Here is a 21,391-nt window from a genome sequence, read left to right on the forward strand (position 1 = left end):
CAAATCATTAATATTCTGCGTATACTTAAATTATTTAGCTTTTACGAAAAAAAAAGTTAAAAAAAATTATTCTCTTTAAAAAAAGACGGCGATATTTACAATTAAGTTCTTCTTCTTCTTCTTCTTGATTCTTTCTTTAGACGTGCTTTCCTTTGGTAATCTGTAACCACAATTAAGCCCCTTAATTCATGATACTTATTTTTTACCTGAATGCACTCAGCAAATCTGCTTCTCAGATTTGAAATATCAATATTATGTAGAGCCATAATTCCTCTAGATATATGACGCATTATTCCTTCATCAAATAATATTGCTGAAATGATATCTGATAGCTCTGACATTGCAGTCGTGAGAATTTTAATAATATCAAATGCTAAGAAAACCTCAGCTGCAAATTTTAATCTTGATCCAAAAAAGAATATCAGATTAAAAATAGAAAACGAGAGGTTACTTATCAATGAAAGCTCTAATAAAGATAAGCAAAACCTTAATCCGAAATTTTCAATGTTGATTTTATGCATAGCTAATGGAAACTTAATTGGAAGCTTGTAACTTTTAATCTTGATATTTGACATTGAAGGAATATTTTCTCTCATTGCTTTGAGAAATTTCCTAACATGCTTTTTACCAAGTGTCAAAATCTTTGATAATAATTGATCTTGATTTGTTTTAATTAATTCTAAACTTTGCTTAAATTCCAACTCTTTTAACTCTTCAATTGAGCAAACTAGAAGATAAAACAAGAATGCCGACGATAATAGTTTAATATCGAACTCAAATAGAAGAATTATCACAGCAAAACTTCTTTTAAGATCGCTACACTTTATCTCGTTAATATTTCTATAAAAATTATTCATTGTAAAATAATTCGAGCTTTTAAAACCAACATAATCTTTCAAAATAGTAAATCTATTTTCCAATCTAGTAGATGAATAGTATTTTATCATAATGTTTTTTATAGCCAAATTTTTACTATGGCCTCTATTTTCCCAAAATTCTAATAAGCCTAATAAGAATATCATCTTCCCTTGAAAAGAATTTCTGTCTCTCCAGATTGAAGTGAAATATAAGGTTGAAGAAGAAAACAACGCCCTTTCAAACTCTAATATTACTAGTTTCATAATGTTTTCTTTTAAAAAAGCATCGTAGGCCTCTGCAAAGCGTGTTGGCATTTCATAATAAGGATTAAGATGTCTTGAGCCACTACTGGTTCCCTCTCCAGGAGAGCCATAGATAGGCGTATATCTCATCCTTTTGGCACTTCTACCTCCTGAAGATGAACTACCTTCTACTTCATCTTCATCATCACTATTGCTTTCGCTAGTTGAAGACCCAGATACTTCTATTGCCTGTTCTTCTTCAGTTAATTGAAAGAATTCATAAAGTTCTTTTTCTAAACTATCTTTTTTAACTTTTTCACCGGAAGATGAATAAACAGTAAGATCCACCAGGTCAGTTCCCACCGAACTTACGTCTGATGATGTACTAGTGCTGGCAACTACTTCTTGTTCATTCGGAGATTCGCAAGAAGCAAAAAAGTTGCCTGAATGTAATAAAAAAAGCACTATGTCAATAATTAAAAAATAAAGTATTAATTCTATATGTTTCATGTTGCTATTTTGCGTAATCTGAAAAAAAATGAAAATAAAAATACCAAAATTGATTAATATTAAAATGCAACCATAAAAAAAAAAAATTGTTAGCTGGTCCTAAAACTAGAAAACTCATATATTTGTGCGTGATCAAAATATAATTTAATACGCACGAAATCTCACGTGTGTAGCTTACAAATATTTTTTTTAATATAAATAATTAATAGGCAGTCAAACACTTAAAACCCAACACAAAACAACCATATTCATAAATATCGGGATCATAAATCATTGAAAATAAGAAAATCGAATAAAATAAACTTCACTTGATATAATGATAATGAGTTGATTACACTTCCTTATACAATCACTAACGACATCAACCTCAAACAGACTTGTCAATAAAGAAAATATTGCTGAGTACCCATCGTTAAAATAAACCACACAAAACTTAAATAACAGCGAAACTTCAACGTCATCGCCACACTGTTGTTCCAAAATACATCCAGTTATAATAGTATTACATGAATTCTTTCAATGAAACTCCAAATATAGAAACTCACACATTCTTGATTCTATTTAATAATAGTTTTACAATTAATTTATCGAAAATACGTCAGAAAAAAATAATATGCAAACCATTCCCTTTCTATTTAATTTTTTCATCTGATGCCTAATTCTTTTAAGTAATTCTTTACAAGCCGGTCTCAGGTCTCTTTCCGTACAGCCAAACCTTCCATAACTATCAAATAATTTTCTCAAATCATTTTTAGTTCTATCAACAGTTCGATCTCCATCTTTTTCACAAGTAAGGGTCAAATCTCCACTATGTAAAGTAAATCCCGAAGCTGTACTTTGAAATTGTGCATACCTTCCTGCGGGAGACTGTACTTCATCTTCTTCCGACTTGGAGCAAGACCCAAAGCAAGACCCAAAGAGATTTAAAAGCCTAGACCAAAATCCGGAGCAGCCGCACCCCCTACTGGACCCTTGTTGAAGACTATATGTTCTAGGAAGTGTAATAAAGGAATATTTTAGTTGCTTAATAGATGGGGAAACTGCACTGTCAAATAGAATACCCTGAAAAATCAGTACAAAACTGATGAAAATGGTTGCGGAAATAAATTTTTTAAAGGACATATTGGAAAAAGTTACGGAAATAAGCCGAAAAAAAAGAATTCTGGTTTGTGTTCCTACCATTAAATTCGAATTTTCAAGTAGACTTGTTCGTTATAATAGCGCCAAAAGTATTTACTGGCTTTTCTCCAAAAAATGAGGGGAAAAATTCGAAGATATCTTTTTTTCAGAATTTTTCTGTATAAATTTTACAGGCATTGCTGTAATGATCTAATTAATATTATTTCTAAACGATTTTACTATATTGAAATTTTGAATGCACTCTTCTTGAATTAACGTGCTTTAAACCGTAGCCCATAGTTTTTTTGAAATTAAGGAAATCTATAGTGTGTAGTTAACCTAAAAAAGTCTTGAATGCAAATATAGCGATTAATTTTAAAGAATTTGTCTTAACGAGTTTACTCTAGATTTTAAGGATTAAAAATATTATTAGGTCAAATTCAAGATGTGAACGAAATGTTAATCTTTGAAACAATGTTAAAGCATCAAGTATAACTTATATGTTAAAATCTAAGAGAATAATGAAAGGGACAAAGTCCAACCAGAAACATTAATAAGTGGTTTCACCCTGAGTAAGGAAACAAAGTGTGGATATTGAGTATCTTCTATCTTAAGTTTAGATCTCTCAAATTTATTTGACCTTTTGAAATAGCTGAATAAGGACGAATTAATAGAGAAAATTCTTGATACAGCAATATCTTTGGAGAATGTGAATGAAGCAAAAGAGCAAGTATTGGATTTAAAAATAGAATTTTCGTCAGTTGCTCCAAAGCTTGTTCTAGGTTTACTAGAAGCTCCAACAATCTGGAAATAGGAATTAAAATCTTCTGGCACAAGAATTTCAGAATGATGGTCATGACCAGAAATAATAAAATCCACTCTATATTTCTTAATAAGTGGGAGAAGGATACTTGCAAGTCTTGTATGAGGTCCATGAAGGCCACTAGAGTAAATTGAATAGTGAGTGACGAGGATAATCCAATCAACGTTTTCAAAAACTGCGGCCTTTAATGTTTGTTCAATAAACTCTAGTTGTGAATATTTATAAGAAATAGAAGTCTTCTTGAAAGGATCTTGCGTTAAAGTCCAACTATCGATGTATATAAATACAGCAGTGGAATTAACCTGCTTTTCAGAGAAATATTCAGAAATGGAGGTTTTATAACTAAGGTCCTCATTCCAGGAATTGTTTCTATTGACCATCGTATTTAAGTTATCAACTATTTCATCCAAGCAATCAATTTCGCAACTAGTGGAATTTTCAGTTTTGGAAGAATTAAAATGAAAACTATTATTCGCTGAAATTTCCCCTAAGCCTGATTTTTCAAAAAGAGATGGCAAACTAACTTCTGATGTAAAAGTCACTTTTTCATACCACCAGTATCCTGGAAGATACCAACGAGTATTATTAGCGTAATTTGTCCTATCAATTTGAGCTGTAGTACTTCCTCTCCAATCGTGGTCTCCTAAGCAAGAATGAACTTTTAAATGCTTGCTTAATTTTCCAAAAGGTTCCTCCAATATTTCTGTCCACGCAGCATCTTCCACAGATTTCACCCCCCTCTGATAAAAGTTATCTCCCACCGAAATAATAAACTTAGGGTTCATAGCAGATTCTAAACTGCCCATTTTTGTTGTTACATTCACAAGGCACTCCGTCTTTTCACCCCAATCCCCAATTGAAAAAACAGTTAGCTCACACAATGAGTATCTTAATATGCTGACAATAAATATTGTTGCAAGCCCAAAATACTTGCTACGAATATTCATTTGCTGCCCTATCATCCTGATAACTTTGAAATAAGAATTTCAATCATGCAAATTTTGTACTAACAAATTTGACTAAGAAAATATAAATATAATTTGTTTGATTGATTGTAAAAATGAGCTTATTTATTTAATTATAATTCTTATTTATTTCACGTCTTACATGCTCAACTTTTTTGCATTTTATTAGTTGGCGCCACCACTGACATTATCTGGATTAATTGGTACTTATTTGGGCGGGAATGCATTCTAGCCACTGAAAAAATTCAAAAACTGTAAATACAAAGTTTGGTGTGAAAATAACTGTTAATATAAGAGTAATTTCATATTTACTGAAATTGTAAATCATAAATCTAGAACTGAATTTTTACTTTATAAACAATTATTTTAAAGTTTAACTTAGAATTAACAAAGTTTAATTCTATTTATAATTAATTTTTAAAGACCATTAGTTTAATTTGCAAATTTTCTATAAGAAAATGAATTCAAATATGAGCAAGCCTCTTTTGGAGATTAGAGGCAATGGATGTCGTAATCTTTCAAGGAGTTCAATTTCAAGTTATAAAACTATGAATCGAACACAATCTTTGGCTATTTATGGTCTTTTTGAAGATGAACCAGAAACACTTCCAGGACTTGGTGGTGCAATTCAAGGATCTTCTTTAAGTGAGGCAGTTTCAGCAATGGTTAATACTATGCTTGGAATTGGTACTCTAGCTATACCTTTGGCGTATGCAGCTAATGGTTTATTACAAGGAATATTACTTACAATCTTTTGTGCATTTTTATCATCTCTTTCACTCTATCTCTTATCCTCAATAGCAATGGAATATGGTGATGATGTCAGCTTTTATTCAGTTACTGCTAACCATATGCCCGGGTTAAAGTTGATTGTTGATAGTGCAATCGTTATCAAATCTTTAGGAGTATCTACTTCATATCTTATGGTTGTTGGAGATTTAGTATACTCATTATTCTTCTATAATAATTCTTTTGGGATTGATCCAAAGGTTCTGAGAGCCATTGTTCTATTAACATCAGTTGTTTTTTTTATTGCTCCAGCATCTTTTCCTCATAAACTAAAATCTATGAAATATACTAACTGGCTCAGTGTTATTTGCATATTATATGTGGTTGCTGTTGTATTCTTCAGACTTATGTATAGTGTAAGAACAACGTATTTGCCTGGGCTTGAAGAACAACCTGCCTTTTTAACAGGGAACTTGGATTATTTCAGTACACTTTCACTTCGTAGAACACTTGAGACTTTTCCTATACTCATTTTTGCATTTACTTGCCAGCAAAATATATTTACAGTATCAAATGAACTTCACAACAGAACCTTGAATAGACTTTCTAAGATTATTATTATTTCCATTGGAACAGGTGTTGTTGTTTATTCTATCATTGGAATTTCTGGATATCTACTTTTTGGTCGTCTAATCAACAAAGCAAATGTATTGGAATTATTTAAAACTAATACTTTGGATATTTTTATTGCAAAATTCTTCATTGCAGTATCTATGGTATTTTCCTTCCCCATTCAATGCCATCCATGTAGAAGATCTTTATCAATTTTACTTTACAGTGGTGTAACTGAAATGGAACCTAAAGCAGAAAAAAGAGCTTTGAATCTTATTACAGTTTTTATTCTTGTTTTAACAACATCTTGTGCCATTTACTTTACAAATCTTGGCCTTGCTTACGAACTTGTTGGTACAATTTGCAGCAACACCACTGCCTTTATTATACCTTCTCTTTTATATATTAAGGTGTTTGATCACAAAGGACTAACAATTGAAAAACTCCTTGCATTCTTTTTACTCATTATGGCTGTTTTGATTCTTATATTGTGTTTGAGTGCGATTTTTATCGGGTTATTGAGAAAGTAGTGCTAAAATACTCATTTCATCTAGATTAACCCCTCTCAAGTAATATTATAATATAATAAACTAATAGTCTAGATTAGTTTACTAAAATAAGACATTTTCTAACAAAATATTTTGATTAAATAATCTTATAAACTCTAAGTCGGTAATTGTCTAACTAAAACCAAGTGTTTACTTTTTTTTTGATCATTTTTTACTAATCAAACAGATAATGCCTTTGATATTTCAGTCAGATTCGAATTTGAAAGAAATAGACTGAAAAGTACAAATGTGTATTTAAGTTCATTGACTTTTTTTGCAAGATTATCATCAAAAAGAAGTCTAGCGTTACCTGAAAATGGATTCGAGTTCAATAAGTCTTCTAGTGAGGGTATTATTATCTCGCTATAAATTAAAGGCTTGATTATAACTTCTGTAAGTTCTAATTTTATGTCATTAATCATTTCTTCTTTTAGTTCTCTAAGCATTACTATTGGTCCGTCATACATAGTAGAAATATATTCCATTTTCTCTTTTTTCTCTTCTTTGAGATTTGGTTTTGATTCTTGGAAGTCATTATATAATTTAGACTCGGATATGAGTGAACTATTGGCATTAATATCTTGGCCTAAATTGACTATAGTAAAGTAAACAATATCAACGGACTCTAATAATATTGAAGCCATTGGAATCATAGGGCCTACCTTATGTCCAATTCTATTCCATTCTCCTCTAACATAATTAATGAACTCTTTAACAATGCTTTGTTCAACAATAGGGACAGAAAAGGTTTTTGTGAAAACCTTTGGTGGGTAATAATCCAATTCAATCTTAATTTCATGGAACTTGGCTAAAATTATATCTTTGATCCTATATTTACCTCCTTCGTCATTATCCAAATAATATTGGCTCTTCTCGAAAGATTTACAAGAATCTACAAGCAGCATTACCTTTCCTGAAAATGCATTCAAAAGTTCAACTGTTTCTATTGAGTAACCCAAAACTAAAATAAGATGACTAATTCCCTGATTCCCAGTAGATGAAGACTTAATAGGCATTATCAAAGTCTGGCCATTTCTTGATAAAGAGTCATTCGAAATATAAACCACAGTTTCTGAAAACCACTTCAAAATTATATTCTGATCAGAAGAACCACAGTGGGAACAAATAGATGAATATAAATCATGTATTGACCTTTTCATATTAAATTTATCTATATAACTGGAAATCAAAGATTCTGATAGGTATCCCAAAGTCTGCCCTGCAATATATATACGATTAAGGATGCAATACCAATCTAATATTCCACACTCTGATGGGAAAGTCGATGGCTTATTAAACATTTCAAGGTACTCAGAATCTGGATTTCCCATAACCAATGTGAAAGCAGATTTTGCCCAACTGACAGCAGTTTTTGAAAGATCCTCCATCTGTAGAATATTATTATCCTCGTCAAATAACCCATCTATTGAACTTTTCTTTGTTAAAACTAACTTGTTAACATTTAAGTTTGTTATTAAGTCGAATGGAATAAACATTGAAGTTTCTTCATCTATATCTTTCCATTGTCTATAAACCAATAATAAATGTTCTATCAACTTCTCAAATATACAGTCTGTCTTGTTATCTCTGATAGCTGCTCCATCTTTATATAAGGCTCTTCTTAGGAAGATTCTTAGTGCGTTCTGAAGATTGTAGATTAAAGTAATGCTCAGAATTTTCTTTGGTTCAACTAAAACAATTTTATTCATCTCTTCTATATACTTTTCTTTATCTATATAAGATGGAATATGCTTACTCGTATATGTTTTTATAGCATCGTTTTCCTCAATATTTTTTATTTTCATAAAATTTTTATTTAAATCATTCCAAAGGTTATTCAAATATTCAGAATGAGATTTGAATAATGAAAAATATGTCTCAAGAAGCCACTCTGGTTTTTCGATGTTCGAAAGAGAACTATTTCTCGAAAAAAACAAAGGCTTGACCTTGTTTGCAATATCAGTTCCGAGCCTAGAAATTATTTCCTCGCAAACATTAATCTTTGAAATCTTGTAGTCATTACTCAATTCTATACTTGCTGAACCATTTAGCTCCCTACATTCAAATCCTAATTCAATACAAATAGAAGCTAATACAAGCAAAATGCCAATAGAATGAGAAATTCTCTCGTTTTTTTCTAGTTTAGAAAGAACTGGAGGGCCGTCAAAAGCACATTGTGGAGATTTTCTGCTAAGAACTTGCTGTACAATTTTATCAAGCTGGCCCCAATCGCAATAATTCTTCAAAAACAAAGTAATCTGGTTAATTAAAATCTCTAAAATGTAATCCAAAATCCTTGAAATCTCACTGTACATAGAATTCTTTATGTTTAATTTAACATTTCTTCCATTTTCAATCAAGTTTATTTTTAATGTACAATCTTTTAAGTTAGATAATAAAGTATATATTTCCGAGCTTTTCAGGCTTTTTGATTTTTTCATTAAATCAGAAACTTGTTCAATTTTGTTTGATAATACAAGCAACTCCTTGAGATAATCACTCACCTGGGTTAAAACCTCCATTTTCTTTAAATCCAAGTAATTTATCTTATCTAATATAGATTCTTCACGGAAGTTTAAACCATCAAGCCTTTGTACTAAAGAATTTATCCTTATCACTACTTTATCCAACATTGAATCGTTCATGATAATGTTATTTGAATAATCAACTTTAGCATCCAAAAGCTTATTTTGAAGTTCATTCAATCTTTCATTTGCCACCACTTCCCTAGCTCTTATGAGATCCTTAACCTCTGCTACCCATTCCCTTATACTTGGTCTTCTTTTACGTGGGGAAGTTCTAATTGCATTGGTAATCTCACGGATCAAGATTTTAAGTTCTTTCTTTGAAGATAAAGCATTTTCTTCCAGTGATTTGGGTTTAATTACTGCTAATTTTTTAGAAATTGAGTGCCTCTTTAATAGTAAAGGTATAATATTTGTTCTACAAAATTCCTGTCTTTCTCGAAATTCAATGCAACAGGCTATGAATGAACGAGTTGGAGGTTTGAAAGTGAGGTTTTTCAACATCTATCAACCACTAAGTATCTTTATATTATTAAAATTGCATTATTCTCTTCAGATTTTATTTTTTCATACTTTTTTATTTACCGTCTGAATTTACTCCATTAAAATTGCATTATGAAACCCCGCTAAATTCACTCAAATACTATAGACTCAAATTTGAATCCAAGATCAAAAAGATTCTTAAAATAAGTGATTAATTAGCTTATTAGGACTACTTTATTCCTAAACTACTTCTAATGTTGTTTCTATCAGGTAGATGGGCTATATTTCACTAATTTTTATAAAATTTATAACTTTACAAAAAGCAGTATCAGTATTGTTATAGGATTAATCTGCGTGATAAATCTCTTGAAATATAGAAATCAATTCTCAAATATTCCTCTGCCTAGTCCCACTCTTTAAATATCCAACCACTACGTTCAATTGCTCCTAAAATATTATTTAAGAAAGATACAGATTTGAGCTCAGATAAATAGTGACCTTTGTTAGAGTCTATTGATCTTCTAGGGAAAATAGGGCTTTTCTTATTAGAAAGAATCTCAATATCACGGTGGAAAACCACTGTGAGAATCAGCTGGTCAAATAGCTTCTGGATATTAATGGATCTGTACCTTTTTAAAAGCTCCCTGTTATTACAATGATGAACGGAAAAGATGTCCAATCCAAAGTTGTCTTTATCAAACGAGCAGTATTCAGGAAGAAATCCTATAAGCTGAGAAATATCCGTTTTACCTTGTTCTTGAGATTCTTTGTCTCGACAATTTTCCATTAAAGGTGAATTATTGTAGTGGCTTGGATCAAAAACTAACCAGTTCTGTAATACAACTTCTATCTTTGAAATTACCTGAGATATACTTTGGTTTACATTATCAATCTGTCTATCCAAGTTTAATTGCTGAAGAGAGCTTCTTCTTTGATTATTGGATGCAGGAGATGCAAACTTATTGAAAGGTGATGAAAGTAAGCTGCTTCCAGGAGATATGACGGGGCTTTGAAAATGCTCTCTATGTTTATTAGAGCCTCCTAACCCAAATTGATGAAGGTTTTCATTATTAAAAACATCTTGTTCTGATTGTTTAACACAATCCCAAAGCCTCTCTACAGAGTCATGATAAATTTTTACTAAGCCTAGTACTTTAAAGAATGTAAGCTGTGAACTTAGAAATCTAATTGGAGAAAATGGAATAAATACATTTTGCACTCGAATAAAGTTCCCTATTGAGAATATACTTGCTAGATTTTGCTCCCAATTTGAAGCTTGAAGGATTCCATGAGATTCTTTTAACTTTGAAATTTTATATCTGCTGTAATTTGGACTAATATTCTCAGTATTAGACGCCAATACAGTAATTAGTCTGATCATAATTGGTTCTAAAACTAACGGAATGATAAATTCGAATATACATGCATTAGATCGTGTAACGTTCAATACAAATTGGTGATATTCAAGGGTGACAATATCGTGAGATCCAGAAAGTTTTGTAATTTCCAGTGCAAACAATAATAGACAAAGAGGGTTTAGCTGACTCAGGAAGAATAACCCAATAACCACTTCACTTGTTGTTTGATTACAAGGATTTTCAGATAGTAGATTTTGTTCTAGAGACTTGAGTGATTCTTCCAAATAATTAGAACTGTGGCTTACTACCCCTCCTCCATTTAATCCTGTGTGTTTGTGATTTATATATTGCAGAACCTTGAAGATTAGTTCAGATGAAGGAGAATAGTCTTGCCTAATTATCAGAAACTGAAAAATAGTTCCAAAAAGTAAAACAACGAATTCCAAATATGAAATCAAGGAATCTATATGTTCGGGAGAATTGCCTCCATCTCTACTGAATAGAGTATGTATTTCCCCATATAGTTGGTCTTGTAATGTCATAGTAACTTGCATAGTTTCTGTAGGGAACTGAGTAATTAGATTATAAACCAATTTTTGAAAGCTTGGGATCTCTAAATTAGCTTGATGAGTTGAAAGTATTTTAAGTATATATTCCAATTTAAATTCTTCAGATGAATACTCTAGCATTATCAGAAATACATCCAAGGACTGACTGTTGCTCTCAAGAATATAATTCAAATATTGTGAGACAAACCTATCTTTTTGGTTCTTGGAAAGATTATGTAAAGGATGCATAGAAATAGAATCAGAGAGTATTTCTAATTGAATGCTAGCTTGGGAAGGCTCCAAAGTATCAAAGTAATCCATAGAAGGCAATGAAGCCAAAGTGAACTCGTCAAAGATATTCACTGAGTAATTTTTGATATTATGCTTTTGAGAATTTTCAACTTCAAGATGGGCAATTGTAATCTGAGAGATAAACGCTTTAAGAGAGCCAAGAGTTGAAAACTCATTTGACAATGTCGAAATATAATTCATAAAGTTTTCAAGAGCTCGAACAAGGTCATCTGCACGTTCTCTAATGTTCAATGCAGAGACAATAATTCCCAAATATACTTGGAAAAAATGGCCTTCAAACGATGATTTACCTTCATCAAAATTTAAACATGCAATAGAATCAATTAAAGAATCAATTAGCTGCTTCTCTAGTTCCATCATATTGATTACGCCTTTGGTATCCTGGTCGTAGCAAAAGCAGTTGCTATTATAACCAATAATATCTGTCTCATTATCTTTATCTAGTATTGAGGCATTTCCCAAATCAATCCTTGTTTGAATACTATTGATCAAGTTATATTCAGAAATAGATTCACAATCCTCTGGTAAATAATAGCTTGTAAGTTCTGGATACAAATCCTGTGTTAATAGTTGCAACCTATTAAATAAGGAGTTTTCCAACTTCTTCTCATGGTATGTTTTTCCGAGGAAAATATGATTTCTTCCTGACTGAGTTCTAGATTCCAGAAAGTCTGCCCAGCCGTTAAATATATTGATTTTCTCAGTGTGGAAAAGTGCAAACAACTTGTCAAAGTTGTCTCCTGCCATTGAATAAAGTTGGTCAAAGTCCCCACATAAGATTGAATAGAAAGAAAGCTCCCATTCTCCTAGTTTATTTTCCAATTTTGTATTTTGATTTCTATTTTCAGATATCAATTGTCTTAGAAAATGGAAAAGCAGTGGCCTATTTATATTACCTTCAGATTCAATTTCAACCTCTTCAGAATTTGTGGAGTCTTCAGAAGATGGAAATATTAAACTTCTCTCCATCAGGTCAATATATTCGAAAGAGACCTTAAACAAAGCATCATTTAAAGCTAATTCCCTATTTATTAAGCTCATAGAATTTACAGGTTGCCCTTCATTTGCTTTCCCAGTTAAAACCCCGTCCAATTCCATTGCATCATCCTCTTCATTATAATTAATCCACATATCATCAACTTTTGGTAGAACATCAATAAACTCTGAAAGATCTACATAGTGGTCACTTTGTTTCTCTGGATACAGATACGAATCCATTCCATCCACAAGGCATATTATCCAGTGAGCCTTTGCTCTCTCTCTAAGAAATGCATCCAGTTGCATTCTACAGCCTTTTCTAAGTAGCATAAACGCTACTTTAAATACCTCTTCGACACTTTCCCTATCTGATTGAGAAATTGCTGACTTGTCAACATTCAATGCCCAATCTAGACTATAAAATCGTTTTTGATTTTTTAAAGTTTTCCATAAAATCCTTGATTCTGGATAATCCATATAGTAAGTTTCTTTGAACACAATATCGTTCTGTTTACATGGATTCACTCTCGATTCCCATCTAAGCCATCTCAATACCCCCAAAACAACTCTGAAGATTGGAGAATATGCCATAGCATATCTCGAAACTTCACCTTCTGACATTTCTGGAATACTCAATAGCTTTCTATAACCATTCCCACCGCCACCAATATCAGTTCTAAACGTAAAACTTGCTTCAATCATGTTTCTCAAACCCTCACCTATTAACTCATTAATTGAAAGACACCAAAGTAACTTCCAACAGCTCAAAATATAAAACAAAGGCATTGTTGAATCACTAGGCTGAAAACCTGAATCATCTGAGCATCTTTGAATATATTCAAAAGCGGATAATTCTAGGTAGTTTGCCATAACTCTGACCCTCTCAAAGCTTGCTAGCCGTGATCCGGAGCTGTCATTGCTCTGACTGCTTCCTGAAGGAGAAAGGTTTTGAGACATGGTGAGCTCGATCAAGTATCTTTAACTACTTATTGCTCCCAAGTTTTTTAAACTGTCTCTTCCTCTCTTCTAATGAAAACCAATATATTGCTCCCAGTAATTAATTTTTATTTGCTTCCTTTTGCCTTAAACATATTCCTAGAAGGCGGGAACTTTGACCGGGCCCGTGTGGGGCATAATATAATGATTTAAAGATTTTGAATTCAAAAAAGAAAGTAGCAAAGCTTTAAATAAAAAAAGAAGAAATAAGAAAAGAATATAGATATGTTAGGGGTTACGAAACTTCCAGGTCATGGTTCGTCAACAAACGATCAGAATTCAAAAGATGATCCATCAAAGAGAGTAAACAACTGCCAGGTACAAAGTCCTGAGTTATATAAGAGATTTCTGGTTAGCACTGGTGTTTATGCGCTATTTGGTACAATTATTTCTGGAACTATTGGATCTATTGCATTAAAATCTCCAATATCAAGAAGGTTTGCGTTGGGAGTGGGTTTTGGAGCAGGATTGGGTTGGGGTGTCAAATCTGCCAATGATTTTATTAAATATACTGAGAAGAGGAACTTTGTCCCACCATTTCCTAAATCATCTGATGAGTGGATAGATAAAGGCGTTCTTACATTCCAGAAGTTCAAGAATGCTTTAAAGAATGCAGTTGATAAGAAGGAATAAATTAATTTCTGCATTATTAGTTAAGGGCTTTAAACAACAATTGAGTAGAAACAGCTCAAAAGATTCTTTTATTAGGTCTTTAAGACCCAAATTTCCGAGTAAATTGCTTGGGCCTACAATACGATCAAAACTAATCTTCAATAAAAGCTTGAACTACTTTTTTACACTTTCCTATACATACAAGCTTAGATTTGCTTCCATCATTAACTATATTGGATTCTCTATTTTGTGTCTCTGAGTGGGGCTTTATTTCTGAACTGCTGTTAGCTCTGTTTTGATCGCTCATTTCCACGTCTTTATCATCATTTAAATCGCTATGTAGATGATTCTCATTTATCCCTGTTTTTGGTTTTCCATCCGATGAATCTTTATTTGTAGGTTCAGTATCAGCAAAAAATAAGCATGTTCCCACAGTCTCCATGTTTTTTCCCTGAAGCTTCAACGTCATAGATTCTTGTTCAGGATTATCGAGGGGCTGGACTACCAACTCAAAATCCATTTTTTCATCATTCTCCTGGAAGTTCTAAATTTAATTAAAAAAATTAACTTTTACTTGGTTCAACTTACTATATTTTCAATCATTACCTTCATTCCCTCAAAAATTTCAAATCTAGATAGTTCTGGAATATCAACAAATACTATTTCATCCTCTACTATTTGTTGATCTGGAGATAAATCAGTTATCATCTTTGTAGAGGAACTTTTCTCCCACCTTGAGATGTTGAACTTGTCTTTATTTGAGAGTTCTACCTCCAAATTCTATTTTTTCCAGGCTTTTTTTCTTAATTTATTTTTCAAAACTTTAAATCATATTCAGTTGTAGGCAATTCGGTACCCGCAATAAAAAAACATAAAAATTTACTTGGTCACTTTGAATCTTAAAATTTTAGTTGATTGAATAAATAAAAATTTTGAGAAATATAAAATATTTAAAAAATATAATTTGCATAGAGTGTAAAATAAATACGTCAACTTAGCTCAAAAAACCAAATATTACAAGGTTAATATAAATATAATGCTTATAAAAAGAAAAAAAGAAAGTACAAAACAAAGAACTATTCAGCTTTAACAAAAGAGTTATTCAACTGGTAATCTTGGGTTTCCTCACCAATAAGCTTCTTAGTTTCCAAGATGAGATCCTGAACCTCTCTAATCTCTGGAAGAAATTCTTTATATTTTGAAGCATGATAATTCTTCCTAATCATTTTAAAAGCTTCCAAACTGCTATAATACTTGTTAGTAAGTGGATCTAAATACTTGGCAGGAACGCCATAAACGCTACATATTGGTGGATAATTACCATCTTCCTTTTTGGCATGCAAATTAGTATTTGAATCCTTTTTTTGGTCTAAATGTTGAGGAATATTCCCATCAGTATATATAATCATCTCCCTACAATATTCATCACTATTAAGTATTTCATCAGAGTTGTTTTTTTCTGATTCCATAAGACGGTAAGATGACCAAGATATATAAATGTTAAGAGAACCAGATTGTAGTTGTTTTCTTATACTAGCAGAAGTGTTGTCCAAATATCTTTTATGCTCTTCAAATGCCTCCAATTGATTTAAGCTTTCTATATTCATTTTCTCAATTTCCTTGCAGGCTTCAAGTCTTTCTTCCTGAGTCATAACTGTTTTTGCTTGTTCTTTAGAAGTTGAACTCTTCTTTAATCTTTTTCTGTTTGTCCTGTCTTGGGCCTCCTCATCTCTCCTTTTAATGGATTCTTGTAAATCTTGCTTCTTTTGAGTTGTGGATGCTCTAACTGACATTGTTCTAGGTTCCAGCGCAGCTGGGCTCTTCTTCACAATACCAGTCTTCTTTATCCCGCTTGCTTTTTTCCTAGCCTTTTTAAGCATTTCCTTCTGAGCAGACTTTAAAAATAATGATGGGTCCTTATACTTTCCGCTAAACATTCGTTTAGGTTTTTTAGGCTTTTTACCATCGATCACGTCATCATCATCGTCATCTTCCGCCATAGCCTCCATCTCCTCTTCCATCCCATCATCAGATTGGCTATCATTCTCAGAATCTGTGCTTGTGTCCTCACCTCCCAGTATCTCAAGCTCAACCTTCTCATCCTCTGAAGACCATCCACTGTCTTCCTCCTCTTCTTCCCATGTATCATGGCCCCAAAATTTAACATCTTTTTCCTCCTCTTCACCTAAAAGCTGTGTGTATCTTTTCCCTCTAGAAGCTCTCTCTGGAAGGACTTTTTTTTCTAATTCTTCATCCTCCTCACTACCTTCCTCACTGCTCTCATCACCCTCATCATCTGTAACCTCATCTTCAATTTCATCAATATTCATCTCAACTTCTCTAACATCTTCATCTACGTCATCTCCACTTGCCTCTCCCTCGTCAAAATCACAGTCATGATTACTCTTTTGATATTCCTGAGTCATCCTTGTTATAAGTAATATTATTATTATAGACCAACAAGGGTGGCGCCTGCGCCAATGTGCGTTTAGTCAACGACTTTTCATTTAGAAGCCACAAAAGTAGAAATAAATTCTGGAAAGCAACAAGGCAGCGAAAGAATAAAATTAGTGGATAATTTGCAATTAAATTTTAAAAGCTGTCAATTTTTCCAGTATTTGCAGCAATTTTAAGTCAAGAATTTAGTTAATGCCTTTGTGGGGAAAGAAGCGCAGTTTCGTAAAGTAGGTCTAAAGACTAAAATAATAAGAAAATAACATCTTAGCATAAGTGAGAAACAGAGCTGGAATTGAAATTGATGTAATTAATTCTATCATAATTTCTATTTTTGAGAAGAAAACCTAGGAAAAAATTATAAATTTCTATTAATTATTCCGTATCTTACTAGTTAGTACCGCTAAAATTGGAAAGGGTTCAGCATGTAGGAAAACAGTTAGAGGGAAACGGGGGTGAAAAGGAATAAATTAGTAAATGTCGTCGTAAATAAAGGATTGAATGAAAATTTTGAGAATTTTAAGATGAAATAATAACAATAATTGGTTTTTTTGACCTTACATAAACTCTTAAAGCTGGTGATTGAAATCATTATAAATAATTGTTTGTATATTGAATAGAATTGTTAACCTTTTGAAATGATAAGTTATAACTGACCAGCTTGTTTAAAGAAAACAAAATATAAAAATAAAAAAGAAACTAAGAAAAATACTAACGCTTCTTTAATAGAATGGGTGAGACTCCAGATACTGGAAGTTCCAGTAAACAATATCTAGGCAATGAACTAGTATTAAACAGTGAAAATCAGCAATGGAATATTGAAAACACTACAGGACAAGATTCTGGAATTCACATTTTAAAACAAGGATGTTCTGCAAATTCTGATTTGAGAACAATTAACAAAGGATGCCAAATTGGACTGTATGGCTCGAATCCTTGTTCATATAGAGGGAACTACGAAAATATTGATAATAAACAGGATATTTGTATAAAAGGAGGAATTGATCAAAACAAGCAATTTGAAATCGTAAGTTCAGGATATGTGACCCCAAGAACGGAATATGTTTCTCAAACCCCAGAAGTATCGTCTTCTGGAGAGAATTACAGTTTCCATTCAGTCCAATCCCCAACAGGAATTGGTCTAAGTACAACATATTTGAATTATAAAGCTTCTGCGCAGATATCTGAAGCTGATTTAACTTGCAGGATATACGGTGGTACAGCTAGTAATCATAACAGCAATGCCAACAGTCCCATTGATCCAAATAATACTCTAACTGGTTTGGTTCATAACACTGGAGAGGAGCTTAAATCCCCTTCAATTCCTCGAGCAGTTGAACAAGAATATTCCTATGGTAGTAATACTAGAAGAGAAAGGGTTTATTCGGATTATAGGGCTGCAACAGAGAAAGATGTTTGTTTGTACAATCTTGAGGAGTCCGCCAACCACTCTGCTGTGATTGAAGTTTCGGAGGATGGTGGAGTTAGAGGAAATGATACCGGATTTGGTGCTGGAATTGGAGTTGGAGCTCTTTCTGAAACTGGAAATGGGTTCAAGTCTCTACCAACTAATTATCATTATAACAATTATTATTGTAATTCAAACTCTATACAACCTTGCATTGAGCCCTCAGAAGGCTCTTCAACGTATATTTACGGCGTCTCAGATGTTAATAGAGAGGTAAATTGCTCCTACCAGCCAGCTTTCGCTGAATATGTTGAATATAATGCTCCAAAAACTGGTAGCTACGTAAACGATGAGGTTAGGGCTAAATCGTGTACAGAGTCTATACGAGAAAATGTGCATAGTGTAGGAGGGATCATATCTTATGGCCAAAATGCCAATAATTACACGGAAAATCATTGTAATTACTATCCAATTTACGGAAGTTCCACCCCTCCTTCCCACCTTAGCCCTAACCATCAAACAATTCAAATTGCCCCGCTAAGAGGAATAGACCTCAATTCTGAGAATGTTTCTCAGTATCAAACTGAGCAAATCAATGAAACCTATGAAAGATTTGTGCATACAAGCATGCCAACAGCAGGAAGGGTATCAGGAGTCACTGGTTTGCCTGCTCCTCCGACTTTAGCCACTCCTCCAGGTTTGGCAACACCTCCGAGTGTCCCAGTACTGCCTGGAATTAATGGATTCCATGCAACTATTATTACAAATTCTCTCCATGGCTTCACAACGTATCAAGTTGGAGCAGGTCAAATTGATAATGCAGATGAACACTTTGCAAGAAAGCGAAGAAGACCAGGAACCGTTGGGAATGATCGAAACTTTTATATCGTAGACTTCATTTGTGAGATTCCTGTGAATATCAAGACCTTGTTTATGAAAATTGTGAAAGAATCCGCAGAAGGATCAAGGATCCTCAGAGAATTCTCCCTAGGGTCTCTTGCTATGAGAAGATCTGGAAACCTTACTCCAACCGTAATAAAATGCTTCTTCCACAGCTACAGAGATGGAATCTCAAGACTTCAGTGCAAGTCAAAACGCCATGAGGGACGCCCGTTTTTATTTGTAATTAATGAGACAAAGCTATCGCGACCATGGGTTTTTTGTCCAAATATTAAGTGCATTAAGAGAGCAAAAAGCTCTGGTAAATTGAAAGGAAGGATCAAAGTGTACGAGTATTGTCCAGGATCAGATAAGATGATCTTATCTCCAAGGTTCTTGAAATGTGCGAGAGGTTTTTTAACATCAGACTACTACTTTTGTGCAACCCTATGTCCTCAACAAAAGTATGCAGATCATGAATCCAATTTCTGGGGGGAAGACTTTACTACAGGATTTGGTGGAAATCTAATTCAAGAAACTCTTACTAGTGAGACTGAAAACGGAGGAAGTGGCCTCGCTCTTGCTGATTACATTCTCTTTTGTAATTCAAAGCACCAATTTGTAGCCACTTTTCGTAGATTCTCTATTGGCGCCAGACCAAAAACTCCCCCCGTAAAGAATTCCTCCTACGTAAATACGAGCTCTCCTGATGAGATCTTTGGTGATGAAGCTGAAATATGCCTTGTCAACATTATGACTTCTGTAATCCGTAGTCTTGAAGGTTCCAATGAACCTACAATATATACTTCAACTGACAAATTTATTCAGGAAGTCTCGATAAATCCTGGAGGAGCAACAATTACCCAACCCAACAGTTATAATAGACAAATCATGCAAACAATTAATCCTAGGGATTACCCATTTGGGAATCCATCCAGAGGAAATAATATTTCAACTGAACCTGATGAAACTAATCTTGTTGGGACAAACTCGGAATCTACATTAAGAAGGAGGGCTGAAGGAATTGTAGCATCAAGCAAATGGAATGAGAGTCCTAACTCTTCCCTTTCTGGAGCTCAAGGTTTTCAACAACTTTCTGATCCCAGTGGAGGGCAATATATCTATAATTCAGAGGACTTTGTCGGAGTTAAGAAGGATGAGAGAGCGAGCATATATGTTCCGAGTTCGAGTTTGGAAATTGAAGATCCGTTTTCGAATAAGCTTGAAACTTATTCTACAGGTTATACTGATGAAGACTCATTTTCTACTTTTAATGATTCTGGAGCCCAATTATCTTTTAGTTTTGATCCACAGGATGCCTTAGTTGTTGAGTCATCCACTAATTGGGTTTTAGATGTTTTGCTCAATAAGACATCAGAAAATCAGACCTATACACAGAATCAGATTCAAAATCCCCAAGGCTTACAATCTCATCAGCATAGAAATTTCTCAAATGACTTAACTCCATTTGATCATTCTTATGATACTTCAACACTTAAGAATCAGAGCAACTCCACTATGAGCGCTAACCAGAATCCTAATATTGTTGACAATCTTGTAACTAATAACGATGGATTTGATTACGAAAATGAAAACATCTCTACAGGAAATGACAATAATTCCTATTGAGTAATTAATTGTCTCATTCTTGACGGAATTCAGTCCAACTTTGATCTTGTGGTTACACAAATGCCAAAAGCGAGGATAAGCTAAAGCGTCTGGCACTTCCTATCAACATCTCAGTAAATAATAATCAACATGCAGATCACCTTACGCTATTTAAATTCAAATACATACTTATTAAGCCAGCATTTTTCTCAATCCTCAGGCTTTGAAGATGTTACAAATTACCTATAACTATTACAATTATATATATATATATATATATATAAATATATACATCCTTACAATTGTCGCCTTGTATGCTATATTAGCCATATTTATCAATCTTCAATCGAATATTTGCAAAGTAGAAAATCAATAGAGCAACTCTCTGATCTCCTGGATATTCTATTGTAGTTTGATTAATGGACGCTTTGATAGTAGAAAATGGGATTATTAATTATATCTTTCAATCAATGTTCATTTGTATCTCTTTTTTTTGTCTGATCTATTTGTTTCCCGAAAGGTAGTTTCTTTTAGGTTGGTTATATATATTAATGTTTGTCTTGATATTTATTGCAAATTTGTTCAGGTAAAATAGCCAAGTACATATTACATAATCTTATTCCTCGAATACAGTTTCATATTCATAGTTCTCGTCTCAAATAGTTCTAGAAAGCTACTATTACATATTATTACAATTATTACAGTAACAAATTTGGTTTTTACTGCTAATACTATTTTGAAACTATTATAACTCAATTACTATTTGAAAGTGTCGTTACCAGACCCTAAATCTAGAGTTACTACTACTTCCTAGAGCTCCTCCA

General features: G+C 32.9%; 10 protein-coding genes across 10 annotated transcripts; 3 read left to right on the forward strand and 7 right to left on the reverse strand.

Annotated features, from left to right (window-relative positions):
- Window positions 1-101: 101 nt before the first annotated feature.
- Window positions 102-1,610, reverse strand: cgd8_50 (signal peptide, predicted secreted protein of cryptosprodidium-specific FGLN gene family; the record flags this gene model as incomplete). Its single annotated transcript, XM_625469.1, has 1 exon — window positions 102-1,610. The coding sequence occupies one exon, from the start codon at window positions 1,608-1,610 to the stop codon at window positions 102-104; it is 1,509 nt and encodes a 502-aa protein (XP_625469.1).
- A 579-nt stretch (window positions 1,611-2,189) lies between these two features.
- On the reverse strand, window positions 2,190-2,792 carry cgd8_60 (signal peptide, possible transmembrane domain near N; the record flags this gene model as incomplete). The annotated part of the gene is made up of 1 exon (XM_625470.1): window positions 2,190-2,792. One exon carries the CDS (start codon window positions 2,790-2,792, stop codon window positions 2,190-2,192), a length of 603 nt encoding a protein of 200 aa, XP_625470.1.
- Window positions 2,793-3,239: 447 nt separating this feature from the next.
- On the reverse strand, window positions 3,240-4,514 carry cgd8_70 (conserved hypothetical protein; the record flags this gene model as incomplete). The annotated part of the gene is made up of 1 exon (XM_625471.1): window positions 3,240-4,514. The coding sequence occupies one exon, from the start codon at window positions 4,512-4,514 to the stop codon at window positions 3,240-3,242; it is 1,275 nt and encodes a 424-aa protein (XP_625471.1).
- A 461-nt stretch (window positions 4,515-4,975) lies between these two features.
- On the forward strand, window positions 4,976-6,388 carry cgd8_80 (10 transmembrane domain, possible aa transporter; the record flags this gene model as incomplete). Its single annotated transcript, XM_625472.1, has 1 exon — window positions 4,976-6,388. One exon carries the CDS (start codon window positions 4,976-4,978, stop codon window positions 6,386-6,388), a length of 1,413 nt encoding a protein of 470 aa, XP_625472.1.
- A 197-nt stretch (window positions 6,389-6,585) lies between these two features.
- Window positions 6,586-9,435, reverse strand: cgd8_90 (hypothetical protein; the record flags this gene model as incomplete). The annotated part of the gene is made up of 1 exon (XM_625473.1): window positions 6,586-9,435. The coding sequence occupies one exon, from the start codon at window positions 9,433-9,435 to the stop codon at window positions 6,586-6,588; it is 2,850 nt and encodes a 949-aa protein (XP_625473.1).
- A 382-nt stretch (window positions 9,436-9,817) lies between these two features.
- cgd8_100 (hypothetical protein) lies at window positions 9,818-13,567 on the reverse strand (the record flags this gene model as incomplete). Its single annotated transcript, XM_625474.1, has 1 exon — window positions 9,818-13,567. One exon carries the CDS (start codon window positions 13,565-13,567, stop codon window positions 9,818-9,820), a length of 3,750 nt encoding a protein of 1,249 aa, XP_625474.1.
- A 264-nt stretch (window positions 13,568-13,831) lies between these two features.
- cgd8_110 (hypothetical protein) lies at window positions 13,832-14,239 on the forward strand (the record flags this gene model as incomplete). Its single annotated transcript, XM_625475.1, has 1 exon — window positions 13,832-14,239. The coding sequence occupies one exon, from the start codon at window positions 13,832-13,834 to the stop codon at window positions 14,237-14,239; it is 408 nt and encodes a 135-aa protein (XP_625475.1).
- A 130-nt stretch (window positions 14,240-14,369) lies between these two features.
- On the reverse strand, window positions 14,370-14,738 carry cgd8_120 (hypothetical protein; the record flags this gene model as incomplete). The annotated part of the gene is made up of 1 exon (XM_625476.1): window positions 14,370-14,738. One exon carries the CDS (start codon window positions 14,736-14,738, stop codon window positions 14,370-14,372), a length of 369 nt encoding a protein of 122 aa, XP_625476.1.
- A 556-nt stretch (window positions 14,739-15,294) lies between these two features.
- cgd8_130 (conserved hypothetical protein) lies at window positions 15,295-16,644 on the reverse strand (the record flags this gene model as incomplete). Its single annotated transcript, XM_625477.1, has 1 exon — window positions 15,295-16,644. The coding sequence occupies one exon, from the start codon at window positions 16,642-16,644 to the stop codon at window positions 15,295-15,297; it is 1,350 nt and encodes a 449-aa protein (XP_625477.1).
- Window positions 16,645-17,402: 758 nt separating this feature from the next.
- cgd8_140 (hypothetical protein) lies at window positions 17,403-20,588 on the forward strand (the record flags this gene model as incomplete). Its single annotated transcript, XM_625478.1, has 1 exon — window positions 17,403-20,588. The coding sequence occupies one exon, from the start codon at window positions 17,403-17,405 to the stop codon at window positions 20,586-20,588; it is 3,186 nt and encodes a 1,061-aa protein (XP_625478.1).
- Between the last annotated feature and the right edge of the window lie 803 nt (window positions 20,589-21,391).

The sequence above is a fragment of the Cryptosporidium parvum genome, chromosome 8, assembly GCF_000165345.1.
Source record: "Cryptosporidium parvum Iowa II chromosome 8, whole genome shotgun sequence".
Classification (NCBI taxonomy): Eukaryota; Apicomplexa; class Conoidasida; order Eucoccidiorida; family Cryptosporidiidae; genus Cryptosporidium; species Cryptosporidium parvum.